Below are 27769 nucleotides of genomic sequence, written 5' to 3'. Positions count from 1 at the left end.
GAAACATGCTAAGGGATTGATATTCTTAACAATCCTTGGATCATTTAAATGAAAGTACAGAAAAATCTGAAATATATGTAAACAGATTGAAGCTAGATCTTTCGTTAATCAAGAAAGGCAGTTGACACAAGGCAGATAAACTAGTTAGAAAAGATTCTCTGATCCGCTACATAAAAAACAAAATGTGGTGACAGAATTCCTGCATCACTGTTGCAAGAGGATCAAGATATCTTGAAGGAATCAGATAAAGTCTAGGATATTTCGGTGAAGTCTAATTTGAGTGAATAGTTATTAATACTTACCATTACTACACTGTTAAGGTACCAGTTATCGGACCAGTCTCTGTTACCGATGAAGCTATTGTTCAGTCACCTATCAACCTTAAAAGTTCGGGTTTATAAAATAATTATAGAAAAAGCATACTAACTTACTTTGGGTGCAAAAATGATCACTCGCATACTATCGATTCTTAATCTCACCAAACTAACAAAATGACCTGTGAGTAGTAGGAAGCCAGTATTCGAAAGCAGCCCCGACCACCTAACCGAGCGTTCTAATTCTTTGACGAAGATATGCTTCCGATTTATTGCTCACTTGTGTGACACTTCACTTAAAATATTGATTCCGAGCGGTCAATAAATGTTTTATGAAGGTCGTTTAAACACTGGAACATTTCTGTTGCGTGAGAATTAGGTTGGTAACAGATCTTTCCAAGCTCTTCTACTGTGAGGGATCGAAACGCTGAAAACTTCTTTGATGCGTGGTGACCTTATACTGACATTCCGTATTTCAGACGATGATTTGAATGTTGAGATATGCTATATCTTTGGTCTCGGAAATAACCACCTCCAAGGCCACAGTAAGAAAGTTTTTAAAACAGTGGTAAAATAAAGTCAGTGGATTTCAATCTTAACATTCATGTGGTCACGGATGATAACCATCTACTGGAACAATTAATATCAGCTTAATAAGGAAAAAAACCCAGGGAGAAGCTGTACCTCCACAAGATAATACTCTGCAAGAATTAACACATGTCAACCTGATAACTATCGTTACCATGAAAAATTGAAGTGCTTATGTGTGATGAGGTAATACTTTTACATCCTACATTAGAGATTATGAAATCCAGTTCCTTTGACGGGAAAGTGGACAAATCAGTTAATCAGAATAGACAAAGATCGGTGTTTCTGTCCGTTAAGATTGATATGTAGACACGATAAGACCCTGACAACACTGAAACATTAATTTTTTCAAGCTTCCGCAAGAGATCTGTAAATAAGTTATCTAAGTCTCTTGTTGTCTAACTTTAGTGTTTAAGATGTTTTCTTCATTAAAAAAGTTACGAACTGTCTAATGATCTCAAATACCTAATAGAAAGTTTTGGCTACTTCTAAGTACTGTAGAGCGCAGTTTTACGATTGGTTCGCTACCTTGTCTGGAGTATCACACTTGAGATACTATTATGTAGAATACTTTTCATCGCATTAGATTGTAAAGGGTTAGGAAATTGTTATCAAAGGAGTCTGGAGAATGCGAAATCTTAGGATATTTGGAGTACTATAATGCTGATGGAAAGTTTGGAACCGATTTTACGCCCCGCCGATGTAGCTTCCTTTTTACTTTTGTCGTATATATGCATTCAGTATATAGGTTCGTTTCTTGTTTCTGGTAAAGATCATCATGAAAGAGCTGAAATAGTGCGTCAAAAGTTGGAAGCGGCTCGCGTAAGTTGGGAAATTGTTTGTCTGAAGGAAATTTCTGATCACATGAGTTTTCGTCTGACATACTTCTTGTAACTTTTCCTCCCAAAGCTGCGGATCCTGAAAGTTTTTTGGGTGAACTTTTGGATGAAATTTTAGACTCAGGAAAAGTTTGAGTAAATTCTATGAAAAACCCAATCTCTCGAATTTAGGGAAATTTTAGGGTTTTCTCCAAAATAATATGAAATTTTAGAAATAACCATCAAACCAACAGGAACTCTTGGGTTTCAGTTGCATACTCCCAAATTTTGTGGTGCGGTTTGTCCAAAACTGTTAACATCTTTCCCTAAGTCGCGAGAGTGGGAAGTCACAGTCTGTGGGAAAGTTTGGGTGAATTCAATAGAAATCCTACATGCAGGTGGATTTCGGGACTCCCGGTTGGTTTTTGCCAAAGTGTGCACAAACGTCTCAATGGAGCTGTGTCAAAATCGATTAATTTTGTCCCGAAGTTCGGAGCTTGCAGTATATATTTGTAGCAAAGTGACGTGCCTATGTTAGAAAATTCATAATTTGCGCAGACTTGGTTTTGCAACTTATTTCAGTTGTCACTTATTCAGGGTATTGAAATTCTAGGTATACGTTGCACCAAAATATTCTAAAACCATGAATTCTCTTAATTATGTTAGGAAATACGAGGTATAAACCTGTCTTTACAGTCATGAAAGAAGGTATCTAAATACCAACTTGTATTTAAATTTATTGGTACCATGAAACGATGTCAAGGGTCGCAAGTCGGAATTCGACGCATTATCACTTTATCATTTCCAAGTTTTGGGGCAATTGAAAAAGGATTTTCAGTTTACTTTAAATAACCAAAATTTAGTCAAGGTTTTCTGCTAAGCTCCTCTCAAATTGATACAGTATGTTTGGCATTTTGATTGATTAAGCGTCAGTTCTTTGGTCTTTTTATGTCTATGGTCTGATGTTAACCAACAATACACTGGAAATGAACCATGATTTTTTAAAATGGACACTGTCCTATTTTCCGTCATTTAACTGTATTCTCATTTTTTTTTGTTTTAGAAATATACCCACAGTAAACCAATTATCTTGCTGATATCTTTAAGTGGAGTTAAGGTTTGTCATGAAAATAAGGAGGTGAGGTTTATGATAAATTTCAACACGTATCTTATTTACAATGTAACTAGCGTAAAAGAGAGTAGTTTCTTAACCTTGTTTGACACTTTGTAATTTCATTCAATGTTTTTTTCCAATGCTTTTGGAAGCGCGTTTATATGGCTCATGCACTTCGACGGATTTCGTATGCCACCTGTGACCCAGAAAATCTTCAGTTTGCCTTCCTTGCCAGGGAACCAAAAGCACAACCGAATGTCCAATATTGTCATGCTTTCGTCACTGTAACACCTGAGGCAGTAAGCTTTTAGCACCTAAATGTCTTTTATTTATCATCTTTCATGTCCAACACGGCGATAGTAATTTTTTAAAATTTGCTAACCTATGTGCTTTGTACCTGTAGTTGGACTCAAAATAAAAAAAACGTGAAAATGTTCCAAGACACGGAAAAAATAGTGTGAATAAGTCTATTCCGTCGAAAAACGTATGAAGCTGATGAGTATAGGTTTTTTCATGTTCATATGATTGGTATTTTTGACACAATTTATGATGACTTGGGATACCACGTATGTCGAACATGTGCTGCTTAGCTGATAAAACAAGTTTTAATTAATGTCACTCATCCTCGTTACTGCGAACTAAAAAAGCTTTCATTGGCCAATGGTATTCATGGCTGTAATTTTAAGTTACACATGACAGTCTCTTCTTCCTAAGTTTAGGTCCTCTCCATCTTAAGTCATTTTAAATAAATGGTGTTTATATATATATATATATATATATATATATATATATATATATATATATATACTGATCAGATTTCTGCTTAATATCTGGTATACTTACCAAAGTTCAACGTTTTTCGGTTTTAAAAGACGGATATATTTACTCACTTTGTTTGTTGGTTACATTTTTCAGTTTAAGTCATCCTCATGATGGGCGATTATTGCTACTGTGAACTGTAGCCATATACCTGTTAATTCTCAATAACTGGTCTGTAAATTGTAATGCATTCCAATCGTGTAGTCGTATTAGGTCAGGATATTTTCCAGAGCTTGTAAAGTATGGAGCCTTTGAGCTCAACCATCGTCTCATCACTTATCTGTTGTAAACGTTTTTTGATAAACGGAAATAAAAGATGACAACTCAGATGTGTATAAAAATTGCAGGCAATCAAACGTTGATTCATTTCCAGTAATACCTGCATGCTGTTCAACCTTGAAACAAAAGTGATGAGGTTCGTAGTTTTACGGTGTATTTTGAATAAGTTATGTATTCCTTGCTTCTAACATTTTCTAGGAGCTTTCGAGATTCACTTTAGTCCCACACCGTATTTATATACCTGTGTATATTTTTTCCCTTTCTGTGTTAATATGAAGTCCTGTGACATTTTCCAAAACATACCTAAATTTTTTAGGCCGAGGAACTGAATACCATAATGGGAGAGGTTTTTCGCTTAGCGTATGCCCAGCAACGTCTTAATACAGTAACTAACAATCCTGTTTTGTTTCACCAGTTTGGTCAACATATACCAGTTTGTCAGGTTCAGCAAACTCCCATAACTGTCACATGTTCTGTTTCTGCTAACCAAAATAACTCAATGAGCACAAAATCTCCAAGGTTGGTATTCTGAGTTTACTCTTCTCTTTACTTTTTTGGAACATTTCTGCCGGTTTATACCATCAAATAATGACTAGAATTGTGACTTGAATTCCATTATGATTTACTGGGTCTTGGTTATTTTTTTTCAGTTAAGTCGTGGATTCAAGTCAGCAACACCAGATGAATAAAAGCGAGTGTAGACTAGTCACGATTTTATAAGCTTCTCACTTTCGACTGGGTTATCTAGTTTTATCGTCAATTATTGATAAAACTCCGGAGGCAATTACTCAGATATTAGACAGTGTATTTCACGAGAAGAGTCTTGGGAAATCGAGCATTTGCACATTAATGCTAAGTTTTTACGTTGTTTATGACTGATCGGTGTCAAAATCAAGGGTTTTCAATTCACCGTGGTCTCAGTCTTATACCTAAAACCATTAATTTCAATAACGGCAAAAAGTGTCAAAAATGTGGTGCCTTAGGTATGAAAGTAGCTTTACTTAATAATTTCACCGGCATCAATGGTGTTCTCATTTTTATGAAATGTTTTTGAGTGATACTTTGCAACACTTTTAATAATCATAGAACAAAGTGATAATTCATCATAAATCCGATTAATTGCATCGGTTTATCCAGTAACTTAGTGGCTGCTTTTCATTTATTGAAATAGACATTTCTTTTAAGTAACTATCACTTGATAACACTGTTAGATAATCCATGATCTTCATGATCGTTTGCTTGATGGTTCTAGTAGATGCATTCAACTGCAGTCATTGAAACAAATATGTCTTCTGTTTTTATTTCTCTACACTGTCAATACCTGTAGTTCTTATTTCTCACACACTCAGTTTTAACCTTTGTCATTGTCACATCTGATGGTTTTATTTCCTAAATTATTTCAATTAATATAACTACAAACATAAGTGCTAAAGTGGAGTAATAGGTACTATGAAATTCATTTATAGTTGACCTCTATTCGCGATAGAGTATATGTTCAAATCATAGTATTCCTAAAAATGTACTATCGAAAATGAGAATCACCTGGTAAAGTCTAGATATATAGTGGCTCGTTATTTAAGTTAGTAGAGCTATGGGGTAGTTACTGTAGTACTTGAATTTCAACCAGTAGGTCGCGAGTTCAAATATTGTTCCATTTACGTCAGTTTGGACAGCCTAGTAGTACTAATAATCCTCGCAAAAACAATGTAACTCAAGATGAGTATACAAGCATATACTCCTTGATAAAATTATATTAATTTAAGTTTCTAATTTAGTTATTTAGGTCACATTGTTTTTTTATACATTGATATACTCCAATTTGTTGTTTGATGTCTGTTCCACATAATCCTGTTAGCTTGTTTCATTATATTAATAAAGTTTCACGTTAATTTCGTTTATCATTACTTGTTTTTTAGTCAAGCTGTTTACGCTGTCAACTTAAATCCGACCAATCAAATATCCATGACTAGCAAACTTCTTCCGCCTTTACCAGAAGCTGATCATTGTGCAGCAAGTAACCAGACACCTGTTTCTGTCCAGTCTGAAGTGAACAATACTCCATCAAGTGAATTTTGTGCTGTCAGTGACAGACAGAGAGGAAGTAAACCTCACAAGTAATTAATACTACTAGATATCTGGTACCTTATTGACCCAACATTTCAAAATGTTTTTTTGAGCTTTGCTTGTTTACTTACTGACCTTGCTCTCTATAAATCACTTTTGTTCAAATGACTTGCATAGTTCAAATTTTCAACCAGAAATTAGGATACTCATTCTATGGTCTGGTATTAGTTGCCACGCGTTTCATAGTGCATTAGATCGTTTTTTTTAAAATCCTAAACAGATATCGATTGAGAGTGTCGGAAAAATATTGACCTATAAGTGGTTATTTTGCTCCAATTAATTTTTTTCACACTTCCAAACATAATCTGTCAAAATTCAAAGAAAATATTTCAAAACTTCTTTTTGGGAACTTCACTCAATATTTAGTGTAGCTATCCTACATTACCATCAGTAAATTTTATTATGACAAGGATATATCATGTTTGTGCGACTGAACTGATTCAAATAAAGGCTAGTTGATAATTATTTAAAACGCTTCATTGTGTGGAAATCGTAAGACAAGATATTTGACCAGTTGAATCCTAAGTATACTTTTCTAATAAAATCTCATTATCATATGTATAACATTTCACGTAAATATATGGACAATTAATTGTCATTTGGAATATATGATACAATGCTTTTGAATCAATCGTCAGCTACTGGGATTATGACCAAACTGCGAGGCTTCATTCTTATCTGTCAGAGTAATTATCTGTCGTCATCCTACAAACGATTTGCTTCACTGTGATGGTTAGCCTTGATGAGTCAATCACTCTTACCATAAATTTCTGTTGTGTGTGATGGGTGCTACTTATGTCGACAAACATAAGCTATAGCTAATCTGAAACGAGGAAGGGCAGCTGGTCCAGACGGATTGGCTTCAGCTGTGTTTAAAGATGGTGGTCCAATTTTAGCGATTAGGTTGACTAATATTTTAGCTAAAATCTGGAAGTTGGATGTAATGCCATTTGACTGGTCACAATCTCTGATTGTCCCAATATATAAGAAGGGATCAAAATCATCCTGTAATAACCATAGAGGGATTAGCTTGACTAATACAGCATCTAAAATATTAGCCTCAATAATTATCGGGCGCCTAACTAAGACTCGTGAACTTCAAACACGAGAAAATCAGACTGGCTTCTGACCTGATCGTGGCTGTATCGACCACATATTCACTATTCGTCAGGTGTTAGAACATAGGCATGCTTATCGGCGTCAGACAATGATAGTTTTTCTTGACTTAAAAGCAGCATTTGACTCTGTAGACCGAGAGGTTCTGTGGCAGTGTCTGTCTTTGAAAGGTGTATCTCAGAAGTACATAAACCTTGTGAAGGCTCTTTACTCGAACACTACCAGTCGAGCCAGAGCTCATGGCGAACTGTTATCTCATTTTACAACCTTAAGTGGTGTCCGTCAAGGTTGTCCACTATCCCCATTTTTGTTTAACTTCATCATATACCTACTGCTGGAAATAACGCTCTCGTCGACTGAATTTTCAGGGATTGATCTTCCATCAGGAGGTTCACTTATCGACTTAGAATACGCAGATGATATAGTCATGTTTGGTGAAGACGCTGACAAAATGCAGAGTCTTCTGTTAGAAATGAGTAATAATGCCAGGATGTTTGGAATGCGTTTCTCCCCCTCTAACTGTAAATTGTTGCTCCAGAACTGGCCTGCGTCAACACATGAACTAAGGATAAGGAGTGAGGCAGTCGAACACGTCGACAACTTCACTTATCTTGGAAGTCTGATCAGCCCTAATGGGTTGGTGTCTGACGAAATCTGTGCACGGATTCATAAAGATCGTTTGGGTTTTGCCAACTTGCGTCACCTATGGCGATGATGAGATATCCGTCTATCAACTAAGGGACGAGTATACTGCGCAGCAGTTCGCTCTGTTCTACTTTATGGCTGGGAAACGCGGCCATTAAGGGTAGAAGATACTCGTAAGTTACTAGTATTTGACCTCAGATGCCCTAGAAATATTGCTCGCATCTGCTGGGATCACCGGGTAAGTAATAGTGAGGTTAGACACACGGTATTAGGGAATGATAGTAAATCAGTTGATGAGGTTTTGAATCTTCAACTGAGATGGTTGGGGCACGTGTTACGTATGCCTGAACACCGATTACCACGACGTGCTATGCTGACTAGCGTAGGGGATGGTTGGAAGAGAGTTAGGGGCGGCCAAACCAAAACATGGCATCAGTGCTTGAAGTCACTAACCTCTAGTCTGAGCCATGTTGGTAGACGCAGACTACTTGGTTGGGGTCCGTGTGACTATCGTAACCAATGGTTGGAGACTCTGTGTGACATGACTCAGAATCGATCAAAATTGTGTGGGTGTATACACTCCCTGTCGTCCCTTAAACTATGAGATTAAAATTGCTTCATACCTTTCTTCCTTCCTGTACTATATCCTTATATACAATCTTTTATATATTAGCACCATTAAATTAACTACTATGAATTCGGTGTTCATCTTGTGGTGCTAATGAGGTATGGCAACATAGACCGATGCATATATGTGCCTGACCCTACGTTGTAGTTGACTGATTGACTGACGTTTCAAGTTGTTTTATGCTTATCTCAAACATTCTTTTCATAGAAGCATTAAATACCTAAGTTCGTGCTATCTGATCTGTGTACGAGTCTTGTAAGGAAGCTATGCATTTACAATGTCAAAAGATGAATAGTAACTACATTACCACTGGCATTTTCAGTCTCTACATATCCGGCTCGGTAATATATATATATATATATATATCATCACTTAATATCTGTATTCACAGTTTGACTCAGTCATTAGCTGTTTAGATTTGTCGTTTTAGTATGAATTTCCCTTATTAATCCCTGAGTTGGTAAATTTCAAAGCCTTTTCGTAAAAGCAAGAAGCATTGTCCAATATAATTCATAGTTTCATTCGAGTTTGTAAATTACGAGTTGAAATCCTTCTCCATCTACTAGTTGTTTGAAAGATATCTGCACAATAGCCGTGTACACAAGCGTATATGGTTTCTGCTGATTATCCTTTTCATTATTTAATGTTACTTAATCCTTTATTAGTTCTACTTTGCTATCTACACTAAATTCATGTAAACCCGGTGTGCGAAAATGTTATCAACTGGTCTTCTTATTTAACTAGTAACTGGGTACTAACGACTCTAACGCTGGTTTTTGTCTAGTAATATAATTGGCATCGGTGCATTGTCACCCCAGTTTATTTACCAGCTACTAACTTTTTGGAGCACTTGGTGAATCACTTTCTAGGAGTTCCTCTATGTACATGGTTCCTAGCTCTATAAAGTCTTTCTGGAATGAATAAAGTTTGTTCAAAGTTTTGACGCTTTCTTAGTTGTGGAGTTACAAATAAATGATAAGAAGGCAGTTATTAAACAACTGAAATTTTATGTCAGGCTTTAGTGGCTATTTTGAACAGCTATTCACGTTCTTACAATATCGATAAATAATCCAGCCTCCTCTCCGAGATTACTTGTTTAGTTTTCAAAATAGTTTATTCAATTAGTCATCAAGTAACTTCTATCAGAGTCTTGACATTTGTGGCCAGTTTCTGAATATCCAAAATATTAGATTAATTTGAAATACTTATTACTCTTACCAACATTATTGTTGCCATCTGTTACTCATTTCTCGGAAGGATCTTACAGTCTTAAAACGGATGAATATTTAGATCTTGGTGCAATTCATACCCTTAAATATGTCTAGTTATTATTTTTATTTTTTACAGGCATAAACATCACAAACATCATCACCGTCATAAATTACGAGATGCAACAACAAGTACGTGCGAACAACTTTTAGGTTCGAGCGACTCTATTAACCCTACTATTCTTAAAGTTAATGAATCGGAAGGACTCATAATGAAGAGTGAGCAGATAAAGCCACCTCCCCCACCACCGCGTTCTCATTCATCAGTAACTTCATCTACGCAGCTCCCAGCTAAGAATATCACATCCACCCTAGCAGCAAATCACCAAAGTCCAGTTTTGAAGCATCATGAAAAATTACATGAAATGGAAGTAAATAAAACCCTCCATGAAATGACGGAAGATCTTACTGATGTTTTACCGTTAGGACCTAAATCTACGACATCTGCGTAAGTTCAATGTTTTTTAAAGAATTTTTCCTCCGTTTTATTACATCGATGAAGAATGTGATAGAATCATCTGTGCTGTTTGAATTCCCTCCCCTACGTCAGGACAGTAGCTTTTCTATAGTATTATGATGATTTCCTATTGACTACTCTTTACTGAATACGGAAACTAAATTCTAATTAATTGTCCCGAAGCAATCGCCTAACAGTTGAAACGCCCAAAATTCAGACAAATAGTTCTAACTGTTATATTTCAAGTAAGAGGAACAGACAGCAAACAAATAATGTAACTGAAGTACGAGTCACATTGTACTTGTGTATAAGACTTGTTCACTTCTCAGTGTTAATTGATTTATCTCCTTATATATGGAGCTAATAAAATGGTAAAAAGTTATTACAAATTTGATAAATCTTATATTAACAATTTGTGTTGTTTTGATCTCTTAAATATCACTTAGACTGGCACAACACTTCTATGATATGGCTGATCATCGCAGCTGTGGTGGTATCGCTCTTGACAAAGAAACTCCTATTCCAGAAAAAGATATTCAAGAAAGTAACGCTCAGTTTATCAATGATAATGCTCCAGCTAATACGTCTACAGCAACCACAACGTCATCATCAACTACTGGGTGCTCAACTGCCACATCTGGCTCTGGTCATCCGGACTCGAGTTCCGATAATAGTTTACCAATTAGCAAACGCTGTACGTGCACTCCAGGTTGCACCAGTGGTGAACATACGTGCGTTATATTTGACAATAATCCGCATCCTGGAGATTCGAATCAGTTACTGAAACCCACTGAACAGCACCTTCCCGTTCCTCCCACATCTCCATGCTCCACTCCAAACGTTCCTGCACAAAATGTTCTTGACGACATCAATGAGTTGTCTCATGCTCCTTGGTACCTTCCAGATTTACCCCGTGAAAAGGCTTTGGAAATGCTTGCCAAACAACCTGTATGTTTATCCTCCATATGCATATTTTTGAATGGGTTTTGTTTGTGTTATAATTATTCTTGTTACAACCTAGCCACTCCTATTGCTTAGTATTCTTAGACACTACTTCACTCGGCAAGTCTCCAAATCAGAACACGGTTGAACAGGAACCTAATTATATTCCAAATAAAAGGTTTAGATGGAAGTAGGAATCACAATAAGAGAAACGTTAGTATATTTATAGTTTTTTACATGAGAGGATTCTAGAGTCTTATCCAAGTATTCACCAGCACCGATTGGATAAGAAATAGCCAATAAGTGTGCCACAACATAATCCTGCACGGAACGTGCACGTAATTTATATTCTGCTAACAGTTTACCTCACTATCATACCGTGGACTATTGGAAATAGCTCTGTTATGATGATTATGGGGTAAATATACTTCCGAAGTACTTCATTACGAACAGTTAATTGCTATTTATTTCAAATAAAATGATTCACTAAATTACTAAGGTTATCATTAAAAAAATACTTATTATTACTAAGTGGTCTGAAAGAGCTATTTAATTACTTTTTAAATTATTCTGACCCCAAAATCTGTATGTTTAGTCATTGCAAATAATTTGTACTTATAGTGCATTGATGAGTATATATTTATTATTTAGACCTAAAACTCAAACTAAATCTCTTTAAATGCTTTCTGGTAATATCTTTTCCGACAACATGTATTTCTTTAGTCATTCTAGTCCACGCTTTTTATGTTTTATCTGAAAGAAGAATAAGCGAATGGTATTCGCTAGTGCTGGTTGGTGTGTTATTGGTTAAGCTCAGGGAAAAGTTAATAGAAGTCGATATTCCGTTTGGTGATCTTGTCACGTGATATTTGACAGGGCCAAAAGCAAACCATAACAATTGGTGACGTGGACCTCGGAAAAAAGCCATAATAATTGACGGAGATTTTGAAAAAAAAAAGCAATAACAAATCTCAAAGTATAATATTGCGGGCCAGGGATTTATAATTGAAAAAAATCCTGCACCCAGTAAATGGCTGCTCTCATCAGGAAATAAGGATATTTGAAATCCACTTTTGTCGACCGAATATTTGACAACGTGCAACAGAAAAATAAAATAAAAGTTTGTTTTATGCGGAGAAAATGAAGACACTTTTACAGCATTAACAGCGGAGTTTCAAAAATTGGTTGGAATTCACAGAAAAAATTACGAACAGGACTGCTGAATCCTCCACATTTTAGAGATATGACGGAAATTGATGAATCGCTCTCTAAAATGCATACAGTAGCGGTAAATGCCTGCAGAATGAATGTATCAGTGAGGAGCTTCAGGAATTGTTGACAAACAGTAATGCAAACGATACAGTAGCAGTTGTACACGATCCTCCCAGTGGTTGAGTGATGGTCGTTTCAGAAACATACCCTATGATGGGTTCAAGCCCAGTTATGCCCGAAGTAGAATGTACAATTACAACAAGATAATGTCTTATTAAATACCCATGGAATTGTGGTAGTACCGGAGGACCAAGAACAAAAAACTATGTAAATGAAGCTCCAAGTCCAGAATTCCCCCTGCATAACTCTGAAGCTAAAATCCAGCCAAAACAAACTCATGGTTCACGTAATGCTTATGCAGAAACCTTAGGGGACTTATATTCGGGAAATAATCGGAGCACCATAATGGATGCGAGTGCACCAAGTCAAATTTGAAATCACTGGAAGACGAATGTTTCTAATGAATCAATCTCTGATCATATTTGTTCGTGAATAATAGTAATTGATAGTTTGTCATTGATTACATTTTTCTGTGCAATCTCTATATCATTATTTTGTACGTATCTTTTAGTCTTGGTCTAAAATAGTTATTCTTTTTTTTCATTGATAGCCTGGAAGTTTTGTTGTCCGAGATAGCGGAAGTCACCCAAATAGTTTTGCATTATCAGTACGTTCTAGTAATGGACAAGTAGCTGGTGGCTGTTTTCATTCTAGACAACCACATATACCAGGAAATCGAATAAAAGATACAGTCTCCCAGTTGACATCAGTTTATCCATCTTCTACAAGTGGAATAACACACTTTCTTATCCAGAAAACATCTGGAGGTGGTGTGAAACTCAAAGTAAGTAGACTGAATGGTGCTCTTTATACTTCAAAATGTTCCTGATTTATAAACTCGATAGATTTCATTTTGCATTTAGAAATATTTCTCATTAAAAATGGATGCCAGCTGAGTTATTCGTTACTGTGGTTCAGGAGTTATTGGTTATTCATTTTATCCTATTATACAGGAGATGAAATGCGAGTAACACTTGGTACTAAATAATTCGCATCATATGTGTTGGTTGTTTGCAGTTTACTTTTCCGAAAAGACTGAATAGAACCTTATCACAACGTTGTAGGAAATGACAGTTATTTTATAGTTTTGTGTGTCATTTACAAACCTTGTACTGACCACTATAGGCTGTAATGGAAGGTGGGATACAGGACTAGCATAGCTGGGAATCCTTATCTTATAACGAAAGCACCGTTCTACTGAATTCTTGTAGCACCGACTATATAATTTTACCATCAAACATAGATCATAATGTGAGTTACATGCATTATATGAGTAGCTTATTTTGGTCTTCTTAACTCAGCAATGCTTTACAAAGGAAGTGCAGTTCCAGTCAACGTAGCTCTATTGGGCTACCTTGATATGTAATTCTGACCGAAACATCATTCCAAAAAGATCGATATTAGGTAACTGGTTATCTAGAGATATAGAGTTAACTACATGTTCACTGGGAAACATAAACAAACATCAGACGCTCTCAGAAAGCAGCAATGGGGACAGAGTTTCCTCTAGTCTCCTATATATTGAAAGAGCTTGTTGTCTAATGGTATACCCGCAGTTTTTTTCTTGCAATTTTTTCAGCTAGTAGATACTCTTTATCACTTATAAGTAATTTTATAACATGAAGCTATTGAGTTTATAAGGGATCGTCCAGATGTTACCTAGTTATAATTACAATATTGGACGAATGTGCAGTTTATTCAAATTCGAATTATGACGACTAAACAAACAACTTTTATTTAAAAAAAATATAGTTCCTAATGTAGCATCTTTGCCATAGTTAAATTTTAACATTTCAATATCTGATTCTGTACTCTTACTTCGATTTGTCTGATAGGTTATTAACATTATAGGATTCAAGATATTTGTCCTTAAAACTCATTATTTATAGGTCTCAGTCTAGTGAACGTTCAGTCAGTCAGTCACCTACAACGTAGGGTCAGGCACATATATGCATCGGTCTATGTTGCCATACCTCATTAGCACCACAAGATGAACACCGAATTCATAGTAGTTAATTTAATGGTGCTAATATATAAAAGATTGTATATAAGGATATAGTACAGGAAGAAAGAAAGGTATGAAGCAATTTTAATCTCATAGTTTAAGGGACGACAGGGAGTGTATACACCCACACAATTTTGATCGATTCTGAGTCATGTCACACAGAATCTCCAACCATTGGTTACGATAGTCACACGGACCCCAACCAAGTAGTCTGCGTCTACCAACATGGCTCAGACTAGAGGTTAGTGACTTCAAGCACTGATGCCATGTTTTGGTTTGGCCGCCCCTAACTCTCTTCCAACCATCCCCTACGCTAGTCAGCATAGCACGTCGTGGTAATCGGTGTTCAGGCATACGTAACACGTGCCCCAACCATCTCAGTTGAAGATTCAAAACCTCATCAACTGATTTACTATCATTCCCTAATACCGTGTGTCTAACCTCACTATTACTTACCCGGTGATCCCAGCAGATGTGAGCAATATTTCTAAGACTTGTTGGAACCTTACCGCCGGAGACGAATATCCGTGGGATAAGGCGAGGTGTGCATTTTTATGGTCGACCTTTCCTAACCTCACTCCTCCTTGTGGGAAGGCACCATCGCTGTTATGCTGGTTGTCTGAAGGAAACACTTTACTGCCATCACACCTCTGTACAATCAGCAGTACGACTTCTCCTTCGGACCTTGGGTTTTGTGCTTTTAGTCTTACCGCTTTTCAACCGACCCGCCTGGCATGGCAGAACGTTGAGGAACGATTGTTCCAGCCATTATAGCTCGATTGGTTCATCACGATTGGCGAGTCTGACCACCACATCAAGGTAGCAGCAACGGTCGGGCTAAAGAACCTTACTCAAGTGTATCGGAATTCAATAAATCAATTTTTGTTTAATAAACGTGTTTTTGAAGCCTAAACTGTTATTATTACAGTGATTGAGATAATTTTTGAATATTTGGAAATGATTATTACAGTCCTTTGTACTACACAACTATTAATCCCTTCTTACTTTTTATGTTTGAAAATCCTCAATCCTCGTTATAATCCATGCTGATTTTTTAAAATTATTTTAGGGATTAGATAAAGAATGGCCATCACTTGCTTGTCTTGTTTTACACTTAACTGTAATGCCTGAAATGCTTCCTTGCCCACTTCGACTTCCAAGAGCTGCAGCAAATCCCATCTTCTCGCCTACTGACCATTGTGTTGGTCACGATGACTTTGAGAAACCGCCCAATGTTACTCCGTCACAATTTCGTCCAATGTTCAATGCCTTACAACGTGTAACAGATACAATCTCACTAGATGAAGCTTTAGCTCGTCTAACAGATGAAGACGAGGATTACCAACGTTTATCTGATTTCTCTTCCATTATGGCTGATTTAAAATTACAGCCTAGAAATGTGAATAGAAAACATAAAGTTTCATCTAAATCCGGTGGCCATGGTAGATAGATGCTTCTTTTTGTTATTGTTATGATACGTAATCTTATTATAAGTAGTATTGACACTATCACTTACTACCTATCAATGTTCTGTGAGATAATTGTCCTACTTTTTTTGTTTTCTTACCTTTGTAAAGTTTCTCTGTATGTGTGAGAGAGTTTTTATCGTATATTATTTTCTTTATTGCAATACAAACTACCTCTTCAAATAAAACGATAAAATACACCATGTGTATCTGTTAAAAGAATTTCTAGTCCAGTTTCTATTAATTAGTTGTTTTTGTTTTTCTTGACTATCCACATTATGCTTGCTTTAAATGCATAATGATATTAGTGCATACGCTAAGTTATTATGATATATGCATAAATTTACATTACTTTATTGTTAATTAAGTAATATTGGTTAGTATTAACTAAATTATAATCATGACTTGATTTCATTATTTTTTTGTTGCCAATTATTATAGGTATACAACTTTTTTAAATTAAACTTTATTGTCATTAATTTTTATTCTATTAACTTTTCAATTGCTTAATTATATATTTTAATATGTATATTCTTTATGTTTCCCTAATAATTTCCACCCCTTCCTTTTTTTAATCATTATTTGAATATCATGAGTGATAACATGTCAATTCATTTTTATGTGCCCTCCCCCTTCCCCAACCAGTTCGTTAGAGGTCTTAATGATAATGATAATAATATTTTTGGTATATTAATTTCTGTTTTTTTTCGAACAAACCGGTATAATTCATGCATTCTCATTTAAATGTACCATTTAACATTTCCTCCCCTTTGTTTTTCATTTGCTTTATTCTCTTGTTTTTGGTGTTAGTTTTATTTCTCTCTCGTTTTAGAAATAAGGAAATTAATGCAAAATACTACCTGGTGTATTTATTTATTGAAGTAAAGTGTTAAAGCATTTAACTGTTATACTTACATCATTTGCAATTTATATATATGCGTATATCATGTCAAGGGTATTCATTTTAATTGTCCTCTTACCATTGAAAATAAAGTGTACTTTTATTGTATCTAAGTTTTGGCTATTTGATTCCTCTTTTTCAATATATTTACATAAGATAATTGGATGCGGTTTTTTCTTCATAAGTATACAAGGTTGTAAATAGCTTTCTGGATTAATTCGTACATACTATAAGTGTCCCATTACTGCACCATTACTTTCTGCTGAGATATGTTCATTTTTTTCCTTTAGTCGTCAAAATCCTTTCAATTTATTTCTCAATTGTTTGTGTCCTAATGTTGACTAAGTATCGTATTTATATTTTGAAACTTGGTACAAATAACATATGAACGTTAAACATTTTCACTTTATAATTTATTTATTTGGACACAAACGTTACTACTAAGGGGCACCAAATACATATGCGTCATACAATTATAATGAGGTTGTGAAGAGATAGAGAATAGAGGGTAAGTATTATAAAGGAAAAGCAACAACGAACAGAAATTAGTGAATAAGAGTGAAATAACAATAGTAATAATAATAGTGATAGTATTAATGGAAGGAACAATTCAGTATGGAGAAATACAACAAGAAGGAATTTCAGTCAAAGAAATCACGTCCAAATTTTTAAAAAGAAAGTAGAATAAAGTCAGCAGGATCGCCACGGACTTCTATTCTGAGCCATATCTGGTAACGTCTCTAGCCATTGTGTTTCACCATCTCCTGGATCCCAACCAAGGAGTCGTGAAGGATCAACAGTAGCCAGTTCTTCCATACCACGACACTGTCATACACTGACCCTATTATCTTTTTTCAACAAGTCCCAACATCGGCAAATAATGCACGACGTGGAATTCTCTAGGACGACATTCGTAGAACATGTTAAAGCCACCAAAGTCGATGTTTCAAGACAGTGACATCAACTGAATAGTCGTCGCTGTGCCCAAACACACGTTGCAGAACCTCTGCATTACTAACATGGTGTTGCCACTGGATGTCAGCGATCCTTCGGAGACAACGGTGATCAAACACAGAGAGTCATCTAACAAACTCAACTCGGACAGGCCAGGTCTCACACGTATAAGACAAAACTACTCTCACGGACACGTTGAAAATCCGACATTTCGCAGACAGACTAGTATCAATGAGGCTCCAAAGATGAGCCGGGTTGGCATAATGCGCTCTGGCTTTCACTATACGTTAATCGATCTCATCTCAGACGCAATCACCAGCGCTTAAGCAGCTACACAAATACACAAATTTCTCGACTACTTTATCTTTTCAGTAGGCATAGGGAGTGTAGGTTCAGGGTCTTGCCAGTTTTGTAAGAGTACTTTGCCTTTCGAATGTGGGCAGCACATACCATACCTACGGACACTGATTAAATGCGGATTGCATGGCTTGGGTATCGTCGCACAGTGAGACAATATCATCCGCGTACTCAAGGTCGAAAATGTTTTTCAAAAAAATAGGTCCACACCACTGTTACCTTCATCCATCCGAGTTGTTTCCAGAGTTCATCGATAGTGAAATGAGAGGGATGGGTGAGATTAGCATTTCTACATCACGGCCACTGATTTGGTGGAACAGTGGAGAGAGGTGGTTGTATGCCCTCACTCTGCATGAGGTTTCAGCATATAAAGCTTCTAAGACATAAGTAAACTCCTCAGGCACACACTTTCAATAGACAGTCCCAGAGAAGTCCTGTTCAACGAGACAAAGTTGTCCCTAATGTCGAGAAACACTACGATTGTAGGTCTGTAATAAGAATGATGGTGTTCTAATATTTGGTGGTCAGTCGGACATAGAAGGACTAAAACAACCTTCTTACTTCATAAAATTTAAAGTATCTTTTGTAATGTTCATCGTGAATACTGACGCTGCTCTTTCTACAAATAATTGTAAAGTGGCGAATTTGAAATTGGGACCACCTTTCTTGACCAGTTTGTCAAAGGTGTAGAACATATAAACAAGTACTTTACTGTATTCTTATTCATTAGTTCTTTTTAATACACAAAGGTAAAGTACATTAGATACATTTGACTTACTGTCTAACATGTTTTCGGTGTTATTCTACCGAAATTATTGAGAGTCCATATTTCCCCATTACTTTTAATTCTAATAAATAACGTTCATATTACGTCTGTGTACGTTACATCTAATTGCTTATTTCTATAAGACATCTCGTTTTTTGTAAGTAAACTTTCTTTTGAAATTATATCGGATAAAATTTTGATTATGTGGTAATTAAGTAATGGCAAGCTCAACGCTAACAATTATTTCTATCTTTGGTTGTATCACGATCAGTTTATGAGACAGGTTCAAAGCCTTAGTCTTTGAAGGTGTAAAAGAATGGAGAATACGAATACGTTACTGCAAACAGTTCTGAGTAATTTTATTTCAAGTTTTAAGTACATAAATACAGGAGAATTGGAAAATCCACCAGTTGTGTAATTTTTTTTCGTTGTAGTAATTGTTATATCTGTAGTATCGGTTGATAAGTGAAGAATTAACAAGGTGAAAAAATGACTCATGATGGATAGGTGAATTGACTTGTTCAGAAGTTAGAATAAGACACATGGACTTAACATATCAACCGACACTACATATCAATCCTTTAATATTTCGATGATGATATGTCAGTACGTAAAGAATGATCATCAGTATGGTAGATGATATCACTAGTCGGAACTTCCAGATATCATAAATACGTAATTGATTTCTCTAAATGACCAGGTTTTTTTCCATATATTTAGTGCCTTTGATAGATTTAGAAATAAAATTCGTATTTATTTTTGCATAAGTACATATCAACGTTTAGTGTTAAAGCGTTTGTCTCCTTCCTGCTATTACGATGTTCACTCTGCTTTCAAACATCCATTTCAACTTTATTTACTAAATTATGGTAAATTTACTACTTTTTGTAACCTTAAGCCGTTTACAGTTGATAAGAAGAATCTGAAATAGAATGAGTCCATTTTTTTCTTATAATCTTATTGTTTTCGCTTTGTTTAGATAAGGTTTTTGTTCATTATTATCATGTAGTATTTACAAGGTGCACCTTAATATTCCGTTTCACAATTAAACTTAGAATACCTAGTCGTATAAAGTGACCGTCTTTCTACATTTTCAGAATTATGTTGGAAGATTTTAAATAATTTAATACCAACGTGGTTTAACTCCTTTCATAGCATTTATCTACCTTGGTCCTTGTTCTTAATTTTAAAGGCATAAATATTTCATAGTAGGAATTTTTGTTATCTTACAGCACCAAAATAAATAGCTGTACAAACTATGTATGAAAATACAGTGACTAAAAATAGCTATAGATTAATATGAATCTCAGTTATTATCGTTGAAAGATATATGACGGTTTGGAGGGTAAATTTTCTGCAGTACTAAATTTAGTCCATATTGTTTTCAGGAGACGAGTAGGTTTAGTTATCTGAAATGAATGAAACAAGAAAAATTGATCACTGACTTTTCATCGATAATTAAAAAGTTAAATCAATGATTTAAATACTACTCATGGTATTTATAACTGAATCATAATGATACAAGTCAAATTCGGTTATTTATTCATTCTCAGAATAATGGACTTAAGCTAAGTTGTGAAACGTCAGAATTTTAAATTTCTACTCATTATGATTTACAAAATTTCTCAATATTTTATGATTAACAGTTTACCTAGTGCTCAAATTATCTGAAATTATCGAGTCAAATATTGGCTACAACATTTACATGTGTTGTTATGCTACATATGTAGTGTCGTTCATATTCTAATTAAGATGTTTGTTTGAAAGCTTAATAGGGGACGCAAGATGTGACAGCTTGGCAATACCATATGAAAATAATATTGTATTTGTTTAGTTTAAACGATAATGCAAACTTTAGAGACCATATTTATTATTTATCTTTACACGAGTAGAAAAGATTGGAAGTGAGAACTTGGCTTCGAGATAAACTAGCAAATAGTTAGAGATCAAAGATGACTCGAAATCCATGACTGAGTTTCCTCTTAATTTTATTTTTGTCAACTTTAAACCTTTAGCATTTGATTATTACTCCAAATTTACTTTCCAATGCTCAATTGATATCTTCTGTTTTTGTTTTTATATCCGTTTACTACTTATATTTTATTTTTCTTTGTTCATTGATAATGCATGTTTTTTCTCCACACTGGTATATCAATCACAGACTATTGTATTTACCAATCCAAAAGTAAACTCTGATATAATTGTCATGGAGGTATATTTCTAAATCATAACCCGTAGAAGTTCAAAATTCATTTTATTACTTGCAGATGTTTGCTTATTTTTTTAATAGTTTTCAATGGGAACTGGATAGTTTAAGTGTAACTTACTTGTTCATTGTGTGATTCAGTATTAAATCTTGTAGTAATTCTGTCAATAATTTGTCTAGCTAAATTCTTCACCAATGGATCTGAATCATTTGAATGTATATCATTCAAAAGTTGTAATATTGTTGAATTTGTAATTCCATCAGTGGTATTTCCATATAGTCTACAATTTTTATTATTTGTATTATTATTTTGTGTGGTTTTTATTGTTCCACTTATCTGTGATTCTATGAGTATAGTTAATGCTTTTAATGCAGCTATTCGTTTAATACTAGATTTTTGTTCTAAACCGCATATCATGCTAATCCATATTGGTGATAATGAACTTAAATTTTGTTTAATGCAGTTTTTATTCAAACAGTATTGAATATGAATAGGTGGTCCCATTAAATAAAAAATAGGACGTGGAACTGTATTTCTACTATTCTTTTTGATTAACTGATGATAATTATTAATATGATTATTTGTTCCCTGAAGCATTTGTACATCACTTGATAAGTGCAACTTTTGTTTGGAATTTGTTAAGTGTTGAAAAACTTTATATATCTGCAAAATTGTATTACAAAGAAAATGGAATGAGTTTAGAAAACTTGTGGAATTCTGTAAATGTATAAATAAATAAGCATTTTATAAAGATAATTTTAGTCAGCCTCATTGTTAGTGTTGATCGTTACATGTAGTTGTTTGTGATTTTAACCAACTATCTCTCTTCCTTAGAGTGGTTTTCATCACAAACTAACATGGACTAGAGCATTATTAGGAAATAGGCAACACTGAAGAACTGTTTCATTGGAATTTGGGACATTTTGGCAGTGCACGCTCACAATTAAAAACTTTCATATCTTTCGGCATAAATAGTAAAAATGGGAAGCTGTAATTTGTGGAACCAAAGAAATAAGGGTTCTTATAGTAACTCACTGTTAGCCGTAAACGATTTGCTAGATGTATGTAAATCATTTTCAGTCTGTGATTTATTTCTGTTGTCATTTTGTCCGTAGTAGTAGTTTGAAGAAAAAAGTCTCAATGACTGTCGATGTACCTTAATTTTCCGTGTTCGGAACATTTTATATACTACAGTTTACATACATTTTAAGTTATTTGTTATTTTGAGTTTGCGTTTATAATTTTGGCCTCTTTATTGGATGAAATAAAAAACTACCTTTTTGACACAATAAATTCATCGAAATTCATTTGTTACTGAAATTACTGCTTAAAATGTAGTACATTGAAAAGTAATATGAAACTTATATTAACTACTTACCTTTTCATTCATTGATTTTAATAGCATAATCGCTTTCTTATTAATCTCTTCATCATGATTTCCTACTAGTTCAGCAACTCGTAACCACGTTTGAGTGGAATGACAAGCAGCCAATTCAGTACTTCTCATATCTAAACCATATTCTATTTGTTCTAGATAATTTGGATCTACTCCTACATCACTTAATAGTACATTTAATCCAAATATTGGTTGCAATGCTCTCGTAAAATAAGGTAGGGTTGACAAGGTACGGGAGGAATAGGCGTTTTCTAGATTCCACTGAATATATACTAAAAGGTAACAACAGCAGATATCGGCATAAAAAATAGGTAGGTTTCCATCCAAAGTTTACTTTTTGTGTTATACTACTCACAAGTAGCTGGGTTGTATGGTTTAAGGCTATCATGAAATTGACAAGGTGTCATCCTTAATAAGTCATATTTGTTACTTGCTATGCTAAGGTCTGTCTTGAGATTTTTATATTTATGAAAACAATGAAATATTTAATAGTAATTAAGTTTTGTAAACACTTTCAAGCACGATAATGCTCTGTTTAAATGGATCTACTCTACAATGTTAAGTGTAAAATGCAGGTTATATCTATTTTTATATTTGTTTTAGTTTTAGATGCACTATAAGATTTTAGAATGTCTTAGGCATATTTTTGAAAGCCATTTGAACTATTATATTAGTAATAAAGAATATTTTTGAAAGAGGTGTTATTTTGGAAATATTGATATACTAAACTGTCTTGTGTAGCTAATCTCTAACTCTTTACTATTATAAAAAGTCATTCAGAGATCTAATTATTATTCACTTTGTAAAATATTAAATACAAGGATTCAATGAGCATTCTAAAAGAAAATGTGTTATTTTGATACGATTTCGTACACCGCCGTGTTCGTTTTTTTTCAAACTACAAAGACAGAAGATTCTATCTTGTTCAAAGCGTAGAAAGTAATACTTCATCTTTTATAAACCTCTACATAACTTTATTTAGAAATAAAAAGCAAGTATGTAATTTTAAAATGTCATTAAATAATCTTCAAGTTTCAACCAATTGGCTTTGTGTAGTAAGTTTTCAAAACTTTAGTTATCATGATACAAAAATAGAACCGAACACATGATGAATAAGGTGATTTTTTCAACAACTTTAGCTTTGGTAAGCAGAGATGGATAGTGGCTAGCAGTGGAATCCAGGACGCGCGTTTCGTCCTATTTGGGACTCGTCAGCTGAATGTGCCTGCATCTCAGAGTTGATGTTCACTCTGAGACTCGAAACGCGCGTCCTGGATTCCACTGCTAGCCACTATCCATCTCTGCTTACAATGCTTGTGAATTAAGGCTATATCGAGGCAATACGCACAGTATGCACATATGCCAATTAGAGACTGACCAGTTGCAGTCCTAACACATCGATGGGAAGATTCAAACAAACAATACTGAATGAATTTAAACTTTAGCTTTTTTTCAATTGTGCGGTAGTCTGATTCAAATAGAGTGGATAAAAAGTAGACGAAAATTTCACCAGCTCAGAACACATAAACAGTTATTTAAAATGTTCATCATTTAATACAATTATCCCAAAAATTTATACAACATATTAAACAATGGTTTTTACTTGGTGATCAATTAGCGTAACTATCTCAGTCATGCGTGAGGTCAGTCAAGAACTAAATACTTTGATGGTATTATCTCTGAGTGTGATGCTGCATGACATGAATTTGGATCCTACTGTAATTATAAGTTCTATTAAAATTTTACGTACATCCTGCTAATGAGTTCAGACTGGTAGTACCTTTAGGTCAAGCTGGTATTTCTAGCGAATAGCCTTTGCAATAAAGAAGTGATCTACATCATGTCTGTTTTGTGAAGTTAAATTATTGTAAATACTTTATGCCTACGTCAGTCTTGTTCTAAGCTATATGAAAACTTTCTTTTTTCTAAAACCAATAGTATTTACGATTACCAGAGAATTAATATGCACAGATAAGATTAATAGGTAGAGTGAAGTTTCACTAACATTGTCCAGCTAAATAAGAAAGTAGTTGTATAAAATAAACATTAAACTGTTTTAATTGATCTCGATTATGCTGATCTGATAAACGATTTGATAAGACTGTAGATTCCATTCTTTCAGAAAGTTTTAGACGTAAATTTAAATGGGTCAAGGGAATAGTAGATAATTCAGAACCATTCACTTGAAGGTCCAGCACGTCTTCAATAAAATGGTCGATTACTAGAGATTAAACAAAAGAAAAGAAAGTATAATCAAATTGAATGCTTCCAAAAATATTATTTTTTGTTTTAAAACTTCCCATATATTATAACTACCAACATTAACAACTTAATTCAGATTATAAAAGCTTGACGCTCATATGGATAGATATTTCGTCCACAATCTACATTTCGTAATAGGCTTTCTGTAGCTGTTTGAGGTATGAGGGCGGTTATCACTATTATTATCAATTACTATACGAACCACCTGAAATGAGATTCATTTTCATATATTCAGGCATAGAAAATTAAAAATAACTTTATGTATGGTGTAATAACCACAAGCTGGTAGACAAAAGACTTTAAAATTTTTGGCACTTTTAGGAATTTCAGTTAACTGGGTTTCAAGTTCCATTAACTGTAGATTATACATATAAAACTTGAGTGCGTAAGGTGATAATTTAGCACTGCTACCTCAGAAATCAATAATAATAATTCAATACATCAGTGTTAATATGCTAATGAATATAAGTTCAGTTGATTAATCACAAACAAAATATGTGCTCAATCTGAATAAAATAGGAATTTAATTAAGTACAAGTTACTATTATGGAGCTAGACGTTTTTTCCTATAAAATTTGTGTATACTTTGAGGAATAATGTGTCTTAAGTAGCTTATATAGTAAAAATCCTTCAGATGGAGTTTCGAAAATGCAAAAACTATTTCCAAATTTGTTAACATACATTTGAATATTTCTTACCTCCATTAGCCATATCTTTCGACCATCGAGGAACCACATCTTTTTCATAAAATCTTAGTAACGTTTCACGAAATGCATCACGATCAAAAATGATTTGTGGTGAAGATATTTCCTCTGATATAGTTATATTGTTATTATTTTGTACAGGCCAAATTAACTTCGAAAGAAAACATGTAAACCTTAAAGTAGAGTATGGTTTTCCATCACCACAAACTTTCAATAAATAGTTGGATTCAACTGTTTGTAAATCGTCAATAATTCCTTGACAAAGGCTTTCAACCTCATTAAAGAATTCTATCTATAATAAAAGCAATAATAGAGACTTTTTCACTTTTGTTCAATTTAATTTTTTCATTAATGTGGGATTAATATCTTTCTTCATCAGAAGTTTAGATGCTTATTTATTTGTTACAAAATAAAGTCACTTCAATATAAAAATAGAATTCTTAACTTATTGAATATATATCGAAAAATGTTTATGTTCGTTTTGATATATAGGAAGATGTTTCCCATTTTTCGTTATTTCCGCAACATAAATTAGATTTCTTTGAGTTCTTTTACAAAATAATTTCAGAGTTCAGACAATTCCAGTTCATAGGATTGTTTAGTCTCATGGCAAAGAACTCATACGGAACAAAAAACAATACATACAAAAATTGATCTGTTAACAGTTTACTAATACCTTGGTATTTATTCCTTAATTCTAATTAAAATATAAGTGATAATTAGTATGAAAAGATTGGGAGAACATCTTGTTGGTGAGTGTCAACTAACAAAGAAGTTATGCTCAAAATTTTTAATTCTCTAAGTTAGAGATTTGCTAATGCACAAAGTTCGAGATAGCTGCATCAAAAACAAAATTTTGTTCGCAATAGTTCTCATCACTTTTTTCAGGGGTGATATCGTTTTCAGCGTTTACATTCCTAAGACAGAAATGAACTATATATCTGTGTAAGTAGTATATTTACACATCCGAATAATTTTAATTATGGTATATATTGCATCGGTTGTCATAGGTGATTGACCTTATTATTATTACTTAATAATCACAACTCCGTCTGTAGCTCTTTTAGAGTTACTGTTGGTCCCAAGCCCAGATAAAGGAGGAAGGTTGGGTATGGGGTTGGCGAACCTATCCCGTAGAAACAAATCTTGCTAAAAAAACGCCAACCAGAAAAAAATTTAAACTCTGCCCTGGGAATTAAATGGAGAATTGTGACGCCTCAGGATGAAAGTTGAGTTCCTTCGAAAGTCAAGAGGCCGTTGCCCCTTCTAACAACTTGAGTAACAATTTTTATTGGTACATGAAACGTCCGGACAATGTGGGAGACCAGAAAGACCAGTCAAATAGTAATGGAAATGAGGAGCTACAAATTGGAAATACTCGAAACCAGCGAAACCCATTGGACACAAGCTGGAAAGCAAAGGCTAGGTACGGGAGAGATGCTGCTGTATTCTGGTCACGAAGAGGAAAATGATCCACACACTCAGGGAGTTGCTCTAGTGCTGTCCAGAGAAGCACGAAATGCACTTATAGGATGGGAATCTCACGGATCCAGAATCATCAAAGCATCATTCAAAACAAAGAAGGAGAGGATCACAATGAATGTTATCCATTGTTATGCACCCACCAATGATAGCAACGACGATGATAAAGATCAGTTCTACTCGAGGCTGCAATCAATCATAGCGAAGTGCTCAAGAAAGGACCTCACCATTCTGATGGGAAATCTAGATGCAAAAGTCGGAATAAACAACACAGGATATGAAGATATCACGGAATGACATGGACTGGGAGAGAGAAATGGAAATGAAGAGAAATTTGCAAATCTACGTGCATTCAACAAATCGGTTATATGCGGCACAATATTTCAACATAAACGCATACGCAAAGCTACATTGGATCTCACCGGATCACACCACGGAGAACCAGATCTATCATATTTGTATCAACAAGAAATTCCTAAGGACAATGGAAGATGTGAGAATCAGGATGGAGAAGAGGTGACATAGCTTCAGATCACCACCTGGTTGTGGCCAAGATGAAACTGAAGCTAAAGAAACACTGGACAACTGGAGGAACAGTATTACAAAGCCTTCCTTCGAGATACTGACAAACTCAACCTACTCAAGATAACTCTCAACACCATGTTTCAAGCTTTATAGGATCTACTGAAAGAAGAAACTACGATGGAGGACAACTGGAAATGGATCAAAGAGGTATTAATTTCAACGTGCCAGGAGGTTCTGGGTCGCAAGAAACATCACCGTAAGGAACGGATCTCTATGGGAACCCTGGACAAGATTCAAGAA

The 27769-nt window shown here is 34.6% G+C and overlaps 2 protein-coding genes across 2 annotated transcripts in view; one reads left to right on the top strand and one right to left on the bottom strand.

Annotated features, from left to right (window-relative positions):
* The first annotated feature begins 1399 nt into the window (after positions 1–1399).
* Smp_105540 (tensin-related) lies at positions 1400–16187 on the top strand. The gene is made up of 10 exons (XM_018795801.1): positions 1400–1604; positions 1644–1724; positions 2784–2858; positions 2987–3133; positions 4249–4451; positions 5849–6046; positions 9793–10161; positions 10617–11118; positions 12995–13228; positions 15519–16187. The coding sequence occupies exons 1-10, from the start codon at positions 1563–1565 to the stop codon at positions 15897–15899; spliced, it is 2232 nt and encodes a 743-aa protein (XP_018650077.1). The 5' UTR covers positions 1400–1562; the 3' UTR covers positions 15900–16187.
* Positions 16188–20206: 4019 nt separating this feature from the next.
* Positions 20207–27769, bottom strand: part of Smp_181140 (hypothetical protein) — a gene marked incomplete at both ends in the record, with an annotated part of 32031 nt that continues 24468 nt past the window's right edge. Inside the window, 5 exons of the mRNA XM_018795800.1 lie at positions 20207–20302; positions 21221–21763; positions 22479–22768; positions 24502–24717; positions 25457–25750. Coding sequence (XP_018650076.1) covers positions 20207–20302; positions 21221–21763; positions 22479–22768; positions 24502–24717; positions 25457–25750 — 1439 coding nt within the window. The remainder of the gene's footprint in view (positions 20303–21220; positions 21764–22478; positions 22769–24501; positions 24718–25456; positions 25751–27769) is intronic.

This window comes from Schistosoma mansoni, chromosome 2 (assembly GCF_000237925.1).
Source record: "Schistosoma mansoni strain Puerto Rico chromosome 2, complete genome".
Lineage (NCBI taxonomy): Eukaryota > Metazoa > Platyhelminthes > Trematoda > Strigeidida > Schistosomatidae > Schistosoma > Schistosoma mansoni.
This window is presented reverse-complemented; position numbering and strand designations above follow the sequence as displayed.

Bases quoted from the DNA above. Each gene is read 5' to 3' on its own strand.
- Smp_105540 (XM_018795801.1), top strand. From the start codon at position 1,563: ATGCTGATGGAAAGTTTGGAACCGATTTTACGCCCCGCCGAT. The intron at 2,859-2,986 runs GTGAGGTTTATG...TGCTTTTGGAAG, and splicing joins TTTGTCATGAAAATAAGGAG to CGCGTTTATATGGCTCATGC. The intron at 10,162-10,616 runs GTAAGTTCAATG...AATATCACTTAG, and splicing joins CCTAAATCTACGACATCTGC to ACTGGCACAACACTTCTATG.